General features: G+C 32.2%; 1 protein-coding gene across 2 annotated transcripts; it reads right to left on the bottom strand.

Moving 5' to 3' along the window:
- Positions 1–489: 489 nt before the first annotated feature.
- Positions 490–22,155, bottom strand: DCX-EMAP (Doublecortin-domain-containing echinoderm-microtubule-associated protein). Of its 2 annotated transcripts, none has more exons than XM_085204676.1 (19): positions 21,622–22,155; positions 11,217–11,408; positions 8,638–8,754; positions 8,157–8,287; positions 7,943–8,067; positions 7,584–7,722; positions 7,030–7,179; positions 6,569–6,740; positions 6,252–6,347; positions 5,043–5,180; positions 4,516–4,647; positions 4,309–4,437; positions 4,081–4,209; positions 3,870–3,998; positions 3,320–3,482; positions 3,050–3,232; positions 2,869–2,964; positions 2,678–2,792; positions 490–2,268 (listed from the first exon to the last, which is right to left on the bottom strand). In XM_085204676.1, exons 1-19 carry the CDS (start codon positions 22,114–22,116, stop codon positions 2,115–2,117), a joined length of 2,985 nt encoding a protein of 994 aa, XP_085060802.1. In that variant the 5' UTR covers positions 22,117–22,155; the 3' UTR covers positions 490–2,114. The 2 variants fall into 2 exon arrangements, with proteins under 2 accessions (XP_085060802.1, XP_085060803.1); XM_085204677.1 differs by having other exon boundaries at positions 7,584–7,707.
- Between the last annotated feature and the right edge of the window lie 508 nt (positions 22,156–22,663).

Below are 22,663 nucleotides of genomic sequence, written 5' to 3'. Positions count from 1 at the left end.
GCCAAACAGGACTATATAATATAAACTAGTGGACCCGAACGCGGCTACGCCCGCTTGTACTATACGAATATTTATTAAATATATTCATGAAATTATTTTCAGTTTTCAATAGAGAGATGCGTTAAGCAAGCTCATTTTGGGTGATGTTTTATAACAACAAACTTTGCAAATCGTTGCTTTGCAACGCGACGGTTGTTATAAACATGGCGGAATAAATTGCATGTTAAATTAATAAGTATTTTAATATATGGGTATATATCGAAAATATTACAAATATGAGAAAAAAAGTATCCTATGTTCATCCCGAGACTCTCAAGTATCTCTATATGAGTATTTTTTCACAATTCAATTAGCGGTTTGGCCCTGATTGCGTAAAAGACAGACAGACAGACAGACAGACAGAGTTACTTTCGAATTTATAATATAGGTATGGATATATGTGCGTAAAGAAAGGTTATTGGTACAAAAAACCTTTTTTTATAAACAATTTATTAAAATAAACAATAAATGCAACAAGTTTACTATAATGCTTTAATGTTCAAACATAACTTAGTTTAAAATATTCAAATTTACGTAAATAAGTTCAGTAATTTATTTGTTTTAAAGCAACATCGATACATACAGTTAAATAATAAATAAGGTCAGATATTAAAAAATAACATATATATCAATTATTTTATTTCTTATTTTTACTAAAGCTACTTTGTGTCTATATTGGACGCTACGTACAAAAATGATTATTGTGAGTGTGACAGTAAAAATACTGCAATGTGTATATCAATTGGATTCCACTGGAATGTTATCTTTTAAAATATAATAAAAGTGGCCCGCCACGAACAATACCGTATAAAATAATTGTGCACAAGTGTAAACAGTATCAAACTCCTTCTAACGAGAAGTTTACTAATCAAGTATTATCGAAATTGTGCCTTTATATTTTTTTCTTAATACCTAATTACCTTTATATAGTATGACTTTATAATTGAATTTATCAGAAATTTCTTTAAAAGGTTATTTTCTATTCTCAATGTTTTGAATTAATTTCATCAAACTTATTATAAAATATATTAATAACAATTATATCATGTAAGTATATGCTTCTAAGTTTGAAATATATTAACATTGGGCAATATATTACCTATCATAAATATACTGTTTAAGACAATTTTTATTTGAATGTTTATTGGATTATGTACACGCATAGATAAATGTTATTATAAATATAAATATATGTTACAATTTATTACTTTGTATAATTAAATAATTCTAATTACATATTTTTTTCTAAACACTTTTTGTCAAAATACTGTTTTGAATACTTATGAACATTTTGGTATGACATACAACTTAATATACAGGCATTTTATTAATGGTTAAGAGTTCAAAATATATAGGTATTAATTAATTTAATCGTTTAACGTTAATTCTATCTAAACATGTATATAATCTAATATATGCGTTAAAATGGCAGTGTGTGATTAATGATGCAAACTATATTACTATTTTAAATATGTTTTCTTCATTTCAAAAATTGTTTTATTATAGCAACACTTATTTAAAAATTGTCTTTTTTTATTTAACTCATTTCCCATATATTACGAAAGAATATATAAACTTTCTAATAACATAATTCTCCACTTTTCGTCCTTTATTGAATGGATTTACTTTTTCATTTAAAGTACAAATTGTGATGTCTCGTATTTTTAATAATTGTTTACCGTACCTATTTAGTGAAGTACGCTATACAATACTTCAGAACAATTGCTAGTAGATGCATTGTGCTTATTTAAACCAACATACAAAAATCTCATCATTCCTCCTCAAAATCAAAATCCATTGCATGGAATTATCGATAAAAACCGATATTTATCCAAAAAGGATTGACAATCATGTTTGGATATTTTGTTTGGACAAATTGTTTGGATATTTATCGCACGAAGACTCAAAGTCCCGTAAAGACTCGAAAATCCCTCCAAAATTCTAAGTACCGTTCAGTCCAGGTCATCGAAATCCAAGACTTGGAAGGTAGGGTGTGGCATCAGCGCGAGGGGCGGGGAGGGTGTGGGGGGCGCCACCACGACGGCGGGTGGTCGCAGCCCCTGCGCCGCATACTGCTAGTCGTCCACCAGCTCCCATAGCATGAGAGCTGCGTCAGACCCTCCAGTGGTAACCATGCAACGATCGTTGAATAAGAATCGATTAGAATATATCGATCCAGAATATACTTTTGCTTCGTTGTATTCGGCTTTGTTACTCGCGCATGGGTATCTGGGAAGAGATGTAGTAATATTATAACAATAATAATAATATATAAAAATATTGGTTATGTACCTACTAACCCTACTATCTTCAGATTTTTCAGGTTTTAGGTGCAGGCAAATAATTTTCATAAATTGTATCTAATTTTGTGTACTTTTACCTCCGAAATACGTATTATCAGCAAACACCAATGCAATGCAACGAATCCAATAGTCGCAAAATATCTTTTAGAACCGTATTTTATATTAGTATCTATATAAGTGCCATATATTTGACAGCCTTGAGCTATCACTAGCTATAGTAGAGCCATTTTTAAATCTAACAAAAAATTAAATAGGTCTAACTTAAGTCTAAATATATTTTAATTTGATATCGAGAGTAATGTAACCTTTAAATTTTATTTGCGTTGTGATAATACCTGAATAAACGTAAGTAGCCATCTGAATCACCACTGATAAGGAGATCATGAGCAGATGAGCGGCTAGCAGCCGTTATTAATGACGTCATAGGATAAAATCGATTATTCCACATCCCTAAAAAATATTATAAATATTAGAGGAATTATTCTTTATTTATTATTTAACCAACGTTTCAAACAAGTTATATTACCAGACACAAGGAACCCTACTGTAGAATTATACGTAAACCATTTGACATCCTTCATTGCTATAGGACTCTTCTCAGGCGATAAAGCTTTTACGTCCCCTAAAATTAAAAAACAATACATAAATATAAAAAAAATATTAAAATAAAATATTTGAATAACATCCTTTAAATAATGTTTACATACAAAATGATAAATCGTAATCAGCCGTAACAGTCTGCAAGTAGTTTCCATCAAGACTCCAATCTAATTGGGCTAGCGGTTGAGCGCCTCGTATTTTATTGGACTTTTTGTAGGAAAATCCATCTCGTGATACGCGGAATAAATAAATGCTGCCATTTTGCGATCCGATAGCAAGAACATCTCCGGCTGAATTAGAAAATGACAAATATATTATTTTACTTAGAAATCTATAAAAATATTTAAAATTTACACATGATGACATTTATTTTTTACCTGAATTATATTGCAAGCAGTTCAAAGGCGAACCACATACTCTAATTGTTGCCACGTGGGCTCCAGCGTCCGCATTTAATATAACTAAATGACCTTCTGTACTTCCTGCAGCTAACGCACCACCACCAGGATGCCATGCTAAGGATACGCATTCGTACCCCACCTAGGAAAAGAAAAAATGTTAATATTAGTAAGATTATAAATCTTACTAATATGTTAGATTATAACGATTATTACACATTTTAAATGGATATAATAAACTCTATTTAAAACATATTTTTTTAGCTTTCTTTCGCTGTATCCCCCGTTTCCCCATTTCCCTAGTTTTTGAGGCACTGCTTGATGAGTGATGGAACTCAACGCCACGCCTTGTTAACGTAAGAGCGAGGAAATGAAAATAAAGTTGATCTCGAGGGAGATTCAAACCCACAACCGTCGTCTTCATAGCTACATGCTTGTGCCACTACTCCCCGACAGCCTCGGAAAAATATTTTATGGCTTAAAAAAGAGACCAAAAAGGATCATGGGGAACAAATAAATTGTATAGTACCTGTGTAGCAAATATTAGCTTATGTCCCTTCCACAGAGCAATATTCTTGTCATGACCAGCAGTTGCAAACATTTCGTCATCAGGATGTACAGCCAAACCCATTAAAGGTTTGTGATGTCCAAATATTACCTATTCACAGTAAAAATTAGAACGATGCTATATATTTATATAAATGTTTTTATACATATATAAATATTGATATATTACTTACCTGATTAAATCTTCTTTGTAAAGATCCTTCCATTATATTATTCTTGGTTGTGCCTATATATAAATTACCGTCATTCCTTCCCGGTCTTTGGGGATAAATACTTCGCACTCCTCCAGCGGACTCGGGTAACTATATTTTTTAAACACCAATGTAATAATACACACAAAATATGAAAAATAATAAAGACAAGTAGAGTTATATAGCATGTTTTCTAGTGAATTGAACTACCTTTGTTTCAGTAATCCGTTTATAATTCTGCAAAGAATCCCAGGCAGCAATTTTTCTATCTTTCTCTCCACCCGATATCAAAGTCCCTTCAGAAAGCATAACTAACGAACTTATTCCTTTCATGTGAGCCTAAAAAATAATAACACACTAGAAATAAAATGATATCCTGGAAAATATTTAAATATATTATGTTGGTGTTTTAGTGACCTCGAATTCCATTCTAACAAAGTATGCTCCGTCGCTATCGACACTGTATATGGTAATAAAGCCATCACTATCAGCAGTTACCACATCTCCGTCTTGTTCAAATTGTAACGCTGTTACTTGAGTGCGTGCAGGCTGAAAAAAAAAATGATCACAACATCGATTTATGGTACATCACTAAAAATAAAATGGTGGGAAATGTCAAATTACAATTTAAAAATAAAACTAGCATTCAATTTTGTCGTACTATTATTATATAACCTATAATAATAGGTACCTGTTATCGAAAATAGTTTTTATCTTTTGAAAAGGAATATTGTAATGAAATATTAAGAAAATAAATACAAATTGAAACCGTTATTACATTAATAATTAGACACAAAACAATTCATTAAGGAGAAATGCACTGTTAGTAGCAACTCTACACAAACGTTTTGTGAGTTCGCAAAAATATTTGTAGTTATATTAATTAAATATAATAAGTCACTAAGAAATAAGATCTTTATATTATCATGACAATAAAAACATACCGGCTTAATGATATCAGTTCGTTCGAAGAATCCATCTTTTCGTCGATTCCAAAAGGCGAGATGTCCTTTTCCGTGTGTAATTAATAAATTATCATCAAGTGGGTGGAAGGCGGCACCGGTCAGTTCTTCTTGAAGCGTCTTTAAAAAATAAAATGTTTAATTTTATAGCAGATAAAATAATTAACAACCCTTGCATGTTTATTACACAAAAAAAAATAGATAAAAACACCCACGAACAAAAATTGTTATTGAATACTTCTTTTAGGCATGAATTGGTAAGTAAAAAGTACCTAATATAAACTCAACTCCATTATTATTTCGTAGAATTCAAATTATATAATTAGACGTTTATACATTTTTACTACTTTATATGGTTGCCTAGCAAATTTCTATGTAAACTAGAAATTAGAAGTACAAACAATTTTACATCATTAATTTAAAGAATATAAAGTCTATAATCAATTGACATTGACAAGCTTATTTCGTAGCCGCATCGTAGGCGGCGTAGTACATAGTGGGCGTACCATTTTCATCATTATAAAGAGATCGAAATATTTTCTAATGTTAACATTAAAGCAATTATATTTTTAAATTATTTGTATTTTAATTGAACTTGCATGAGTTTTTTTACTGAATTGTTAAATATACGTTACACATAGGGGCAGTAAGAACGGATTGAAATGCGTCACAGAGCTTGCAGATGTTTAAGTATATAAATAATATTGTATCGATTCTTTTAACTGACAGGAAGAATAGATTCTTCCTGGGGACATTGGTTGTTGAGTTGTGAAACTCAACGTCGCGGTTTGTATTTTGTTTTGTATTTTATATTGTATTGTACAGATTTTGGTAATAACAACGAAATGTCATTAACAATCCAATAAAATCGTAGAGATTTTATGTCACTTTATAGTTTTCCATATATTGATAACGTACCTGCGGTCACATTGAAGTCAAAATATAATGTAGCGCAAAATAACAAAAAAAAACTATGCCTTATACGTAAAATATATGTTATATTTTTAATATCCATTTAATAACATGAATATTTAATATTAAGGTATTAATAACATATTTTTCATTGTTGTTTTCATTTAAGTCTTCATTCACTTCGATGTTTTTTTTTAAAAGGTGACAAAGAAACTGAAGAAACCTTTTATATTTCAATATCTACTCTAATTAAACACTTAGAAATATTACGTAGCTTACCGCGACTTTCCCAAGTAGGTGGCCCCACTGCCACTGCCAAACCGACAAAATGCTTTCACGGCCGGCGTCTACAGCTAGAACGTAACTGCCGCCATTCTAAGACGAAAAATATGATGTTCAATTTAGTTATTTGTAACTTTTTTTTAGATGTTTATAAAACTTAACTTATTTTATATGCTTTTCAATATTTTCATTAAATATTAATAGAAAATTGTTCCTTCTTGAATACAGAAATAATTCTGTATCTATGCATATAGATGCATAGATAAAGGCAAGATTTAATAGTATTGGTTTATGACAGATATGAATTAGCTAACCAGCTGTGAAAAAGCAACAGCAGAGACGCCCGCCTCGAACTCCGCCATTCCAAAAACGTGTAAAGTTTGCAACGTGTCCGTGCTCCAGATGCGCACGTGCGCCTGCGCCCGCCGTCCGCGCCCCGCGCGCTGCCCGCTCGCCACCAGCTCACGGGAGGGGTGGAGCTCCATGCTGTGTAACAAACAAAGAGAAAATTATTTATGTCAGAAATAATCTTTTCATTTCTTCGTTCTGGTGTCGAGGTGTTGAGTTCCGACACTCAACACGCAATGCCATTAGATTTTAGCGGAGAATAGGAAACGGAGTGTCGTGGTATAGCGCGACGGTTGTGGCTTCAATTCGCACTTGAGAAAAAAAAATCATTAAAGTAGAAAAACAATTATTATATGTTTTCTATTTATTTTATTCTTTAGTATTATAAAAATATTAGTTTTTTCAAACCTATTTAATTATATCTTACCATTGAATATCTTCTGTATGGCCAGTGTAGTGTCTTTGGGATTCCTCGTCTCTGTCATACATGACAGCGACCGCTGCGACGTAGTACAGCAGCTCTCCGGTCGGCAGAACCCATAAGTTACGACGGGAATCTGCTCCGCGATAGCCGTAGCTAAACATAATTAAAGATATATCACCATAGGTATATCGACCTGATATAATATTGTAAATATTATTATTAAGTCACTAATATCTATATTTTTTTTTAATGGAAAAAGGATAAGGCAAACGGGCGTTCCAATATGACCAAATATGACGTATTTATGTAAAAGAAACTTGACAATGAGGAATTGGAACCTAATATACAAATAGATACTCAGTATATTAAATTTTAATCACACAAATAGACTTTAAAAAATAGGACTTGTATCCTACATAAAAAAAAATATATAATATAATTTCAAAGTGGAAGTTTTATACGACTAATTTAAACTAAACACAACTTTAATGTATAATATAACCAAAACATTGTAAAAATAATATTAATTCATAAATAATATTACATTAACCACTTACACCCAGTCCAGTTGCATCTTCTTGTCTGGAGGAGTATTGTCGATGGGCGCGTGATGTATGGGAGGGTAGAACGTGCGTCGCAGTCCACGAATCGTCACTCGCATTGGTTCTTCTTTCAGCACCTCTAAAAGTGTGTAATCTGTTGAAACAATTTTATATGTACCTACCAGTAAAATATAAGGTATAGTACAGTCTACGAGATGTGGCCACCTTATAGTTAGACTTTCTGACTTTTCGCGCATTTTCTATACGACTATAATCAAAAGTTAAAAATCTACATCTACAACTTCGGGGAGGCCATGAGTCGTCAATCGTACTGTAGGTTGCGTAGCTCGATTAAATATTAACGGCGAATGTACCTGAGTTCCGAATAATTTCGCCTTCCGGTGCGTAAAGTACTCTCGGGCGGCTTTTGCTTCTCGCTCGCCGCCCTCTGCTATCCTCTGATACTGGCATTGCTGCTACGGCACCTCTTGATCGAGACCTAAACAAGTTAATACAAATATAATAAAAGCTAGAACTATAAGAGTTTCCTTTAAAATAAATTTAGTTTAGTAAAGTTTAGTAAAGTACCTTCGAATAGGTGATTCTATCGGCAGTGGGGCGCTTATTCCTGGACTAAGAGCTGGTGGTACCATCACTGAGCCTAAATAGAAAGTTTCAACATCGGCAAACTCGTTTCTCAGTTGGGAAAAACTTCTTACCTAAAAAAAACGCATTATCAATACATAATAATAATTCAATAATAAATACAAAATAGCTATGGCTTCGATCTCTATGTAGTTCTCCATAAAGAGAGAGAGAGAGAGAGAGAGGGAGAGAGAGAAAGAATAAGAATTAGATTAAATATTACTAATTAGCTGTGCCTGCGGCTTTCACTTTTTAATATATCATCATGCATCATACAAATTATTATTTTACAAACGTCATTTAGACAGCGATATTTTTATTATAATTATGTATAGAAGATAGATTGTCTCCGCCTACCTCGCTTCAACTTAAACTTAAAAAAAACTTATATTATCATATTAATATAAAATGATTCGTAAACTACCTCTTGCCCGGTAATCGTATACATTCGTTTAGCTCCGCTCATTTTCAAAACTTGACCTAAATCCTCTAACACTTCTTCAAACGGCTGTGTGGTGCGTAGATTTAACAAAACACGGCACTGCAATATAAAATCATTAATTAAGTTATGCTAAAAACATAACTGGGCCGGCTGGTGACGTTCTAATAGCACCTTTACATACCCCCTGACCTCAAAAAAACTATCGAAGCCATATTATTAAAAATACCAAGGATATTTTCACTGAAAACGTCTTATTAAAACACTAGCTAAATATTAAATGATTTTACGGTCTTTATTATTATAGCGCGATGGAGACGTGAATTTTTAAAGTACAGTTCTAATTAAATTATTTCGTGCAGTTTTCTGATTTCCATATACATATACAATGGACGCGATAAGTTAAATAATTCTTTGAATTTGTAATGAAGCTTTATCAAATAAAGTGGATGTTTTATTTAATTGCGAAGGTCTGTATATGGTGTTATTAAAACAACAACACCTCAACTCTACAGATATCGTGATAAGTGCATTTTAACAGTTTTGAAATTAGTGTTGTCTGATTTTTTTTATTAATAATAATAATAATAATAATAATATACTTCATTTATTTAAGTGACCAGAGACTCATTATGGTTAGTAAACAATATTTCTTACAGACTAGGTTAGTTACAATTATAGTTATATTTTAAATAAATGTTACAATACACATGAATCATCGCTGCACCGTCCCGTTCGCAACGGAACAGCAATGATTCATGTATATACAATCCAGTCTACTGGATGTCATGCTTAGTATTTTGTTGGCACTACCCCGTACCCTACGCACCAGAGACCCGCATCTTTTTCTCATGAGGGCGTAAAAACAGTCAACACGCGCTTCAGCGAACATGCCTGAGGCACTGCAGTATCGAGGTAGCCCCAACAGCATCCTGAACGCGTTATTGTACTGAATGCGGAGAGCGCTATAGGATTTTTGAGTATATCCTGCCCATAGGCTGCACGTGTAAAAAGATGTACAATATGCTCTAAATAATGTTATTTTAACATTGGGTGAACTACGTGCAAACCTACGAGCAAGCATATTCGCCCTCACCGACAACGCTCTCCGCTCCCGTTCAATATCAGTATCGTCTTTTAAATCAGAGGTCAAGTAGTGGCCAAGATATTTAAAACTATCCACCCTACCTAAGCTACAATTATTTAGAAAAACTGGTGGTAGTTCTCTCCTACACTTGCCTCTGACATTAAACATCATTATTTGACTCTTATCTACATTATACATTAGTCCATGTGACTTAGCATACGACTCACATAAAGATACTAATTTTCTTATGCCACAGACAGATGCACTCAGCAGCACCATATCGTCAGCATAGCTAATATTGTTAACACATACATCTTCTATATGACAGCCAACTCTGGTGTTGCTGAGTTCAGCTATCAATTCATTCACATAAATGTTAAAAAGAGTTGGCGAAGTCAAACCCCCTTGTCTCACGCCACACTCCAAGCCGTACGGGCGAGATAACACTCCCTCCCATCGTACATTGTTGACCTGGTTTCCATACCAATACTTAAAAATGTTAATGAGCTCCATAGGTAAGCCGCTTTTCTGAAGTTTCTTCCATAAAATATTGTATGAAACCAGGTCGAAAGCCTTAGAAAGATCAAGGAAACAAGCAACAATTGGCGTTTCTCTCTTTAGGTAGTAAGTGACAGCACTCTTTAGACACAACACTGCAGTTTCTGTTGATAGACCCGGTTTAAAACCAAACTGATTGTCGTGCAGTTGGACATACGAATTAAGCTGTGTATTAAGAATGCTATCAAATACTTTTGAGATTACGGTTGCCAACGAGATTGGCCTGTAGTTATTCTTATCAGCGTTGTCACCCGTTTTATTTTTGACTATAGGGACCACTACTGTACGCATCATATCATCCGGCATATAGCTATGACTTAGACATAAGTTAAATAATATACACAAAACACGGGCTAAATGAGGACCAGCCAACTGTAAGTGCTCAATGCTAAGACCATCGTGACCAGGTGACTTGCCTCTGGTCATTGACATTATAGTTTCAGCAATACCTTTAGTTGTTATTTTTGTCAACCTGTTCACTCCGGCCTCATCATCCTGCATATGATTCGAACTACCAAGCGGTGACTTCACTGAAAAATGATCTACAAAAAGATTAGCAATCTGCTCAGGATCAGTGAAACCGCTGATGCTCACAGGGATACCCGGCTTCGGTTGCAATCTGTTGCTTTGCTTCCAAAAGGAACGAAAATCTTTATAAATCTAAAATCTAATATCTAATATATAAATATCTTTATTAATGATAATTCTTTTTTAAAAAATAATAATATATTTTTTTAGGTAGGTTGGTTGAGGTAAAGGTTGGTTGAGGTCTTTCCTTACGTTTTCCCCAGTTTTGGTACCATTGCGTTGAGAGGCAAATATCAAATGCTTCGTTTCGCCCTCTTAGAAAACGATTAAAGAATGAGATAATGAAAATAATTCATTCCCCAGAGTGGGAATGGGTGAGCAATCATACTACCTGTATTGAATGATCCATGTTATTAATAATCCGGATGACTCTCCCGCTGGTTGGTTTGCCGCCACCTGGTGGTGGAGCGTCGGACTCTGCTACCGACTGCTTCCTCGTCCCCGCCCTCGACCACCCACTCGTGCCTGTAGTTGTCGATGTACCGCCATACCACATTCCGTTCTTTTTGCCGTAGCTGGCAGCCTGTATTATTAAATATTATATTAAGTAGTATATTTCCTATTAATATTAATTAAAACCAATATATTTTACAAACGAAACATAAGCGAAAGTCTTAAAAGTGAGTTTCCATTTGTACTGCTATACGGGAAAAAAACGTGAAGGTATGCTTATGCTTCAACATATTTTTTTAACACTTTTCTAAAGCTCTAGTTAACAATAATTGTTTTTCTTTCTATACATATAGGAAGTAACATATAATCTTTATACATATTAAATAATTATAATTAAAATATTTCTTTAAATAAATGCAAAGCTTATTTAAAGTTTGTAATATCGTTTGTTGCGTCTACGATACCCGTAGCTTAATAAACGTAGTAATAAACATGTTTATAATTGTTCTTTTATTGAAGTTTTTGTTAAGGCTATGTGGATACTAATGTACTTCTAAATACTTAGTAATAAATGAATGTACTATTTATTAACTCTTCTTAGAAAGGATATTTTCTATTTCAATAAAATTAAAATTCAATTTTTTCACATTTTATATTTCATTAATTAAAAATATTTACTTTTTGTATCTTTTAATAAAAAAAGCATTAGTTACGAAGACAAGGCGAAAGGTTTATGAAAAAGAAACTTTAAAAGTAAAATAGCATAGTAATAATTTAGTTCAGACGCCTAGCTTTATAGCAATTTAGATATTACATATATAGTCGTCATTCAGAATCGGCACACTTTACGTCCTTGACACCATTTCGCATTATTCACAGTAGGAAATATGTTCGAAACTCTTCACTCCAAAAATTATTAAATATTATGTTAAATTTACTTCTTTAGATTATTCTAAAGTGAGGTAATTTAACTATTTAAATTATAAATTAAGAACTTACTGTAAAAGTACAAAATATTTACTTCACTTTAGGTACCTATTTAAAGTTTTTAACATTTTTAAGTTTGTTATCCAATACTTGTTGAGGTCCTTGTGGCTCAGTGGAACTGCAATTGACTATACATGTGGTGGTTTAAGTTACCTCACTATATGTTATATTACAATGATCAATTATTATTATAGTATTAGGTATTTAGTTTTAGAGGTGATATTCAGACTATGCTATAAAATTTCACGTTTTCTGTTATTGCCTGACCCATATATGAGTTTTGTAATTTCTCATAAATTCCATACCTTTTAACCCAGTTTACTTATGGCGTACGATTTCATGCGAAGTATTACATTACTAGCGTGAAATGAATGTTACGCGGCAAAGAATTTGTGAGCTAAATTGTATGTATCGAGAGCTATTATACTTTTATGCTAATATGAAAAAAAACTTTTACTTTGCTATTAGCTAATTTCATATTTAGCAATTTAAACTTCGTTCTTTAATTCTTTGATATTATTTAATAATCCTAAAATTTTTTTGATTGTTTAAACATTCTATATTATTTTCAAAACGATAAAAAAATCCATTAACGATCCACAACTCACCATATTATCAGTTATTTTCAAATCGACAGAGCTATTAGCATAATAACGTATTCTTATTCGCGATATGTTGCTCAGCTCGACCGACCACAACCACCGACAAGAGACCACTGATGGTAAACAATCGCCTTGATGCCGTCCAAATTATGCTGACGTCCTTGGCTGGTTGACCGTCCTCCAAGGTCACTTAGTATGCGTGTAATTAGAACAATCACTGTGGCCTTCTAGGGCTCTAATTGAAATAAGATTTAGATGCTCTGGTAAGGTTTAGAGCTGGTCGTGGACGAAAGTAAGCGAGGTAGGTATAAGTGGTGGACGAGGTCGCGTCAGTTTGCTGCATGGCAAGTAAACTGCGCTGTGCGGTGTTTTGTGGGTCTGTTACGACTGAACATTGTAGTGATTCTATTTTCTTTTTAATCTACTTTTTTGTATTCGTATGTAGTGTCTATGGCGATGAATGTTGAACATCGTTATTTTTGTTAAAGCTAGATATTGTAAAGAAATATTTTCTTATTATGCTTCAATTTTGCTTCATTAATTTGAGGCCGTCGCGATGCAAGGGCGCAGGGGTGTGACTGTAACGCGACGGTTGTGGGTTCGATCCCCACTCGAGGTAATGAAATATTACTTATTCTCATGGTCTCATTTTATTCGCTCTGGCACCAAGGCGAATTCCTTGCGTTCACTTCCACCACTCAACACGTAATGCCTTGAAAACATCGGAGGACAGTGGGCCCATGGGTTCCTTTTGCCTACCCTGCTGTGTGCGGGGTATGGCGTGAAGCTGATTCATTAATTTCATATATGTTATCTGTAACCATCTAAAGGTAACCTCGATACCTATCTATATTTCTTTCTACATCAATATGTTTATGTATGAACTCATACATAAAGGTATTATAAAGGTGGCACACGCAAAAATTTGAATATGCATAAGTAATTTTTACATAATATTACATAAATTACAAAACAAAATAAATATGATAAATATACGGTCGTTAAAGTAAATACTTTGCTTGTTTTTTGTATGGGGGAAATTAATTTCCATACAAATTAATATGAACTTATGAAGTCTTGTGTGTAAAGGAATCGTTAGGGCAGTCGTTAAATTAATTGATATTTACAATAAAATTAATGATTCTATTTTATTACTAGCAAAACACTGATAACAATATAATTGATATAATTGTTTTATTGTTTTCAAATTTTATTTTTAACTATTTTTACGTTTTTCCCTTACCTATTTCTTACGACAGCAATAGATAAAGAACTGATTTCTGGTTCTGAACCAATCTTTTGCTAATTTTTCTTACAAAATAAAATTCGTAACAAATATAATCAAATTTGATGTATTATATGTCTGTCTGTACATAATAACAGATATTGGGTGTCGTAGTTTCATGTTTACGGCCGTAGCAGCGTAGCGCAATTGAACAAAACGTATAAGCGATATTTTGCGGATATATATATAATGTCTCCATTACGTACCAACAACGGAAAAAAAAATATGGCGAAGATAAATTTGTAGCTTAATAAAATAAATAAATCTAGGATATTCGGCTAAATATAAATAAAAAAATAAATAAAAGAAAACATTACATATACCTACACTTGGCGACACTTTGACTTGACTAATTAAATAATGTGCGTAGGTGTTATCTTTTATTTAAAGATTTAAAACAAAAAGTAATGTAAAAGTATAGTTTAATATACTCACTGGCGGCTCAGGTGTGTAAACTGGCAGTGATATAACTGTGAATGGTGACTCCTCGTCGCTGTCCAGCATTGAGCTAGCTGGGGAGTACCAGCGACTTCGACGCGGGCGCCACACTTTTGTAACTTAATGTTTTACTATTGATAATATAGGTTTTAGTTTTTTCTTATGTTAATTAAAAATTAAAATTATATTCCTTGATTTGGATTTTTTTCATCTGATTTAAACTTATTTTGATGATCGTTAATGTGGAACTCTATATATTATAGAACTACTACAGTATATTATGGTTTGAAAACTGTATGAAGAGAAATAAAATATATTCCTAAAACGTCTATTTTCAAGAATATTCCAAGAATTTTGCAAATTTAAAAAATAACAAATAATAAACAATTAAAATTTAGATTTAAATTGCGTGTACGTTTTCAATATAAAGTGTCTATGGTGTCTGTAAATGTCACTTGCGTTCATCACCTCTATTCAAGTTCAAGTACCTAAGTACTACATAGTAAATCTTTTGCATCATTTAAATAATTTGCATTTTATTGCATTTAATATTATGGGATCTTATATCGTTATATTTGAGCAAATAAAACAATTATATATCAAGAATTATTTTCGGGGATAATAATCGTATAATATAGTAAATTTGTATTTAAATAATAATAACATTTAAGTTTTATATTTTAGATTAAATTGTTTTTTATACTGTTAAAAAGAAACTAGCACGAATTTTAACTATTACATAATTATTTAGAAAAAAATCTTATTTATCAATACAAAAACTGTTAACACAGCTATAAAAGCTTATTATTGATTTCCATAATTTATTATTTGAACCGTAAGTTGGCACGGTGTATGCATATGCGGTAGTGACGCGGGTCCGGCCGCCCGGTGCATCGTACATTTGCATATAGAGTGTAAACTCACGATAAATGATTTGAAGAGAAATTACTGGGGATACCTTGGGCTCGCCTTGAGAGATTAACTTCGGCCATGTACATTTTATACTTACATAGTAATAAACTTGAATTATTATAATAATAGTAATATTTATTATGGATGGCATAGCTGTGCAAGAGTGACTGTAACGCGATGGATGTGGGTTCGATCCCGACTCGAGGAAGTGAAATATTTATTAACGTTATCTATATATATAAAATCGAAAGGTCACTCACTCATCACGAAATCTCAGAAACTACATGTGCTAGGAATCTGAAATTTTGCATAGGAGTTACTTATAGGACGTAGGTGCTCGCTAAGAGGGGAATTTGCAATATTCGACTCCTAAAGGTTGTTTTTGGGGTTGAAAATTTGTATGAAACTTCGTTACTACAAATGCTAGGAGTCTCAAATTTTGCTTGGACGTCACTTATAGGACGTAGGTACTCATGGAGACAAAAAATAATAATAACGTAGTTCACGCAGGCGAAGCCGCGGGCGGGCTGCTAGTATTTTATATTTCCATAAATGTTATATTTTATATTTCCATTTCTTCGCTCTGGTGTCGAGGCAAAGTGCGGCGTTGAGTTCAGCAACTCAATACGCAATGCCTTCACAATTCAGCAGAAAGTGGAGAACGAAGTGTCTTAACACTAGGTTCTCTCTGCCTACTCTGTTATATGCGGGATACAGCATGAAGCTAATTTAATTTTTAATTTACACATACGTATACGCAAATATAACTTTACCTAGATGATGATGAAGAAGAAATCTTTTTACAGTAAAATATTTTAAATGGAGTTTTACTACCGTGGAGGTCAGTTTTTAGGGTTGTTTTACCAAAATGAATCGTTTGTAATGGTCAATTTGAATCATTCCACTGTATTCGAAGGAACAATACTTTGATTGATTTCATTCGCTTTTGTGGTAAGCAAAGAAATCATATATCAAGTTTTCTTTGTAAAAACTTACAAGCCTATAAATTTTATGTTATTGAGCTTGAACACGTAATCTGTATTATACGCAAACATTATATTTTTTTATTCCATAACTTTTTAACGATGATATACTATTAATTAGAATATAATATACATTTGTAACTAATTGTTAGTATTTAGTTTATTTATTACAAGCTGTTCTTTGCAAAACATAAACGCGGTAAGGGCGCTCTCTTAGGGCTGTCAACGGCAAATATCAAATTCGTCACGCGATTGTTTCACTTGGTCACGTAACACAGTGTAAATTCTATAAAATACAAAGAAAATGTTTATAAATTTTCAATAATTTATTTAAATCAAGAATTAAAATTGTTAAAAATTTAGGACATATCGATGTTTTGGAATACCTATGTTAATATCTTGTAATTTTGTTTGTGTAAGTTTGTTATATTGTCTGTTTCGTATGTTTCTGGAAGCTTAAAATTAAATTATTGCTATTATAATATTAATAATTTAGAGGAAGCCATTTAAAACAAAATAAATTTATCAATGAATGTGAATTACTGTTGTATCTAATATTATTGCATATTTGATTTGTGCATAATGATGAGTATTCAAGTACTTATTTAGTAAGATAATAAACAATAATAATAATAATAAAATATTTGTATATGCTAATACTATATTAACTTAAATAAAAAATAATTAATAAATTATTTAAATAAAAAATAATTAATAATAGAAAAATCGACTTAATAGAGCAAACTTTTGTAAATATTTGGGGGAAAATTGCAAAAATGTTTTTTTTTTAAATGTTTGTATTGATATCACTATCACAGTTTGGCACTTCACTATAGATAGTGCATTGTAGACAATAACACTAATTATAATAATGTTAGTACACTTTTACAGATACGTCGTCGTTTCGAGCCGTCATATAAGGCACTAGGCCCAACCAACTATAACAGCTGATGAATCCGCACCAGCAAAACAAAGATCGAATTGTCCATTGAAAAACGACTTAAAACCTGTACATTAAAAACCAAAACGAACCTTAACTCAAAAGAATAAAGACTGTATTGAAATAGCGAGAAATGCGCTTAGGACGGGAGAACCTTACCGACTATTTAGATTTGAATACGACAGTGGGGGTTGGACGGTCCGCCAAGGTCACTCTCGGTTAATCCACGCAACCCCCAGCCGAACACTTTGTGGCACTAAGCCGATACACATCGAGGCACCAGCACACAATTAAGAACCCTTTATAGGGGTCTGACGTGTTACAAATATTGAGGAAACCTACCGAGCGACACGCGACTCCGATAAGCTAATTCAGGATTACGCATTACAAAAATTAACTGAAATTAGGCGAAGGTTGAAACTAAATGCTAACCTTGATCTAATTGGCAGGGCTAAGTAAATATCTAGATGTAATGTTAGTATTAGAGGTATTTGCATTCGAACTGTTAAAAATAATGAATAACAACTTTGGCATGAAATAATGTTAGAATGTTAAAAATATGTAAGGTACTAAATTCTTTTCTTTTTTGAATTCGTCGTATATGTATGTTGTATAAGCAATTTAATGAAATAATTACGCTAATATCTTAAAAAGAAAAAATGCTATTTCTTTTATATGTAGTTTTGTTTGTTTTATTATGGCATAAAAATTAATATTTTTCTTTAACAAATTTCGCCATTTATATCTAATAATTTATATTTGGTCACGTGACTATAGATAATTTAAAAATTCTCGAATTTCCTTGCAATTTAACATCGTGCACTCAGCTTTAACGCTCGACCTATATCCCTAATTTCGACAGCCCACCGTGCACCGGCCGTCGATGCAATGGTGTAAACAGTATCCAAACACGTATTGCAATTCTGTATCGATTTCCATGCGATGTTGATACTTACGAGTATTATATTTTTGTTAAGTGTTTTTATCTCTTTTGAAGAATTTGAATTAATGTTTTAATAGTTAGAATTTTATTTCTCTAATTAACAGGTAATAATAAGTAATAGGTTTCTCTAATAATAGATATATTATATAGTATCTATTTCAAAGATATAGCATATAAATCTATTATGATATCACATTGAAGCTTCAAAAGAGCGCTTTGGAGGTGGAGAACGTAGTGTAGGTATTATTTTTATTATTATTTACATTGAGATGCTCTCTGTTTATTGCCATTAATGCAAAATACAATACTTTTTTTAAATGCTAAATTATTAGGCTTTTCGCACAATTTTATTAAGAAATAACAAAAGATTAAGAATATACTAGAACTCTTTTTACTTTTTTAATTCACGACATACATGGCAGGTTGCTTTTTTTAGGGTTCCGGCTTTTAATCTATGGCTATATAAGCAAATCAGAAATTATATTGTACCTGCCTATCTATACATTGAGGCAATATCCATTAACTTTAGACGTAAGCCATATTATAATATTAAATAAGTAATAAGAAAAGATTTTGGAAATGACTTTACAAAATTTAGCTTTCTGGACGCCGCATCCAATATATTAGCAATACAGGTGACCTTCACGTAATATAATACTTTCTATTAGTGGGATAAATATTTTTACATTATTTGTAATATTTATTTTCATAAATATATAAATAAAATATATATACAGGTTGTCGGTTTTTCCGTAATTTTTTAAAATCAACATAATATGAAAAATACATTACAAAGATTTTTTTTTATATTTTTCTCATAACTGTCACGACTTGGTCTATCACCTGTTTCCGTCTTATCGTTCATTCCTGGGACACCCTGTATATAAATATAAAATATTGAGTTGATATAGATAGATATTTAGGCTATACCTAAAAAAATCAAACATAAAAATAATCAACGCCGCACTTCGTGCTTTGCGGGAAAATAGAGATAATTTAAATATAATCGTTTCCCCTGGTTTGGATCGAACCCAAAACTATTCATTTTCGTTCATTTCATGTATCACGAAAAACGGCATTTCTAGATCGATCTCAGAGCTGAGAGCGATTTATAATTATAGGTCTAAGAATCTACGTTACGGCGTAGCGCTAAGTGCTACGACAAACAATATAAAAAGATAAAATATATGTAACGACCGAAATATCGTTAAAATTAATGTACGTAACTACTAGTTACTGCATTAAAATTATATTGATTATCTTTTTTTTTTTTGTTTTATTCCATAAAACAGCTTTGATTGATTATATTATTGGTAAAAATCAAGCTTAAAACTATACTTTTCCAATAATGGAGTTCTTTATAATGAAACTAATAAAAACTTAATTTAATATCCAAAATGTCGAAGATATATATATATATTTAAGAAGATAAGTATCTGACTACTTACTTAATGTCAAATTAAAAAAAAAAAACAAAAACTTTTTAAAATATACTTAAGAATTTTTTACATAAATTTATATTCCTAATTTTAATTCTGCTGTTTTCAATATGTAATAAATAATTAATTTGCTATTATAAATTCAATATGTTTCATTTATTTAGAATAAATATTTGACAGCAAAATATTTCTGAGTATAAAAAGGGAAATTGAAATAATTAAGTATTACAACACAATCAAAGAAAGATTTGAAACGATTGCAGGTTACGATCGCGTGATAACTTGCTAAATGTAAAAACTTGAAAAAGTATGAAAAAGCTTTAAAGAAAGGACTTGCGGTGACTGTTTCACTGTTTACTTATTATTCATATATTCGCGCTATTCGATAACGTTTATGATAATATTGTGTGTGATCGAGCTACGTTAATTATTTTAATATTTATGTGTTTGCCGTCGTTGCGCAGTCAGTTTCTTTCTGACTGTGAACGCGATAGTTGTGGGTTCAATCCCTACGGGCCATATTAAATCGGGGCATATATATTAAATGTTTAACTTAACTTTTTTTAACTTTTACTTACCTGCCCTAGAGAAGGGCAAGTAGGGGTCGAGTAAGTGTTAATAGAGGGAGGCCGATATTAATCACCCGAAATAAATCACCGATATTAATTTGTTTATATATACAATTTTTGAATTTCTTACGAATATATGAGCGAAATTAAATTTTATCCGATAATTAATTATGATAAATATAGTTATGATAAATATAGTATTGGGAACGGAACAGTTACTGAGGCTCAAAATACAAGTATATTAATATAAGAAGTAGGATATTCAATATTATATTAATATTTTTTTCATGTGAAAGAATAACACTTTTAAATTGTACAATATAAGTCTAATAGAATATAATTTAAACTGAGACCTTTTAACAACAAAACATTTATTTACGAAGTTTCCCATTCACAATATTGAATTGTAAAAAAAACTTAACTTATGGTATAAAATTTTATTGTTCTAAATATTTATACATATTTTTTTCTAAAAAAGTTGCTAAAATCAAGGTGTTTAGTATATTAAAAAAAAATGTTTTGTTATATTCAAAATCCTAGTGTTAAATAATTTACAAAGATTACGTGTAAAGTTAATACCCGTTGCCTTGATGCATATTAAGTGCAAGGTGGTGCATTGCCCTCACCCGGTGTCGTTGCCAAGTTTGCTATGTACTAACACATAAACGCAAGTCTGTTACTGAATATTGCGTTAAAAACAATCACTTTTACGAAGAATAGCCCTATTTATAAATAATTCATTATCATTCTTAATAGGTTTTCTATAGTAAAAATATCAAGAATAATTCAATTGCCGCAATTCCTAATAAGCTGTTCCAAAATTCTATTAAACAACCAAATATACCACCGCATAATCGTTTTCGTAATTTCCTGTTTTGTATAAAATTGTAGCGTTCAGGTCGAATTCGTTAACAATTAGCGACTCTACCTCTAAGTAAATTTTGGTAAGTAATCAAAATGCAAATGTCGAAACAGCGGAGACGGTGCGTGGCTCTTATCCTTTGACCCACATCTCCGCAAGGACGCGGCCTCGTCTACCTACCTACATACCATCTGTCAAATTTGTTCACGTGAACATGATTATTTTAATAACATACCACCAAATTTCGAGGGAGGGCTAAAACAATCACTTTAAGATTTACAAACAATATAATGAATCACGCATTAGAGTTGATTATTATACAAAGAGTTCTTATGTATAAAAAATTAAAAACGATGAGTAAAAACTATGAAATAAAATCTAACCTTAAATGTTTTATACGAAGAAACCACATAGGATGCTCCATCTTCAAGCTCTTCAAGTCTATATTTTCGATCACCATCCATGCCGAAGATAAACCTCGCTCCTCTCGGCAATTCTAACCTCTCAGATAGTCTATCCAGCAACGCGTCCATAGATACCAAGTCTCTGCCGAGTTTAAAACGAAACTCGACTCCAGGGTGAAATGGATCACCATTTCTGTAGAACGTGACTCTTCTTGCTTTCCAATAATTGAGATTTGCGTAGCGACTCGCGGGTTCAGGTCTAGCAGGGCGCGCTGTAGCCTCTGAGCCTTCGGAGATATCATCAGGCCGTTGTGGTGGAGATGGTGGTCGAGAAGGTCGCCAGTCATTAGATTTCTCATCATCCGAAGGTGGTTGAGGGTCTGCATCGACAGCCGGCGGCGGTTCCGGTGCTGGTGGCGGCTCCGCGACCTGAGGACGAGGGCGTGGACGTTGTTTGGTTACGCGACGCGACATACCGCCTGACCACTCGGCCGTCGACTGGACGCCGCGTTGCGCTTACCTCGTCTATCAATTGTTAGATACTACGCATGTAATGGATTGCTTTCATTCATGGGACCGATAAGTGGCTTTTTAAGATGTTACGAAAAGTAGATTATTTAATCCATCCATATATTTAATTCTAATAAAAAATATAGTGATATTTTGTTAATGATTCTTGTGGATGGACTATATTATTTTTGTGGGTTTCCATATATTTATTATAAAATTTATGTATTATTATGGATAAATATCCATTGTATTTTACTAACATATTAATAATTATTGGTAAAACATATTTTGAAATTATTTAGAAACCTTATATACGTCCATAACCAACTTAACAGCCATTTATAGTATTTTATAGTTTTAGCAATCATATAATAATATTTGGCCAGCGTTTATTCATTTAAGATCGTTTAGATACGCTTAACGAGCTCTACCCCCAGTGTGAGTAAGTAACTATAGTCACGATTACTGCAACATTATTTTATTTCGATTGTTATAAGGAACTTTTTATGAA

The sequence above is a fragment of the Heliconius melpomene genome, chromosome 20, assembly GCF_056956725.1.
Source record: "Heliconius melpomene rosina isolate 202511_hmr_F chromosome 20, ASM5695672v1, whole genome shotgun sequence".
Lineage (NCBI taxonomy): Eukaryota > Metazoa > Arthropoda > Insecta > Lepidoptera > Nymphalidae > Heliconius > Heliconius melpomene.
Note: the sequence above shows the minus strand (reverse complement) of the source record. Positions and strands in the feature narration are given on the sequence as shown.

Bases quoted from the DNA above. Each gene is read 5' to 3' on its own strand.
- DCX-EMAP (XM_085204676.1), bottom strand. From the start codon at position 22,116: ATGTCGCGTCGCGTAACCAAACAACGTCCACGCCCTCGTCCTCAGGTC. The intron at 4,438-4,515 runs GTCACTAAAACA...ATTATTTTTTAG, and splicing joins TTGTTAGAATGGAATTCGAG to GCTCACATGAAAGGAATAAG. The intron at 2,793-2,868 runs GTAATATAACTT...AATATTTTTTAG, and splicing joins AGTAGGGTTCCTTGTGTCTG to GGATGTGGAATAATCGATTT.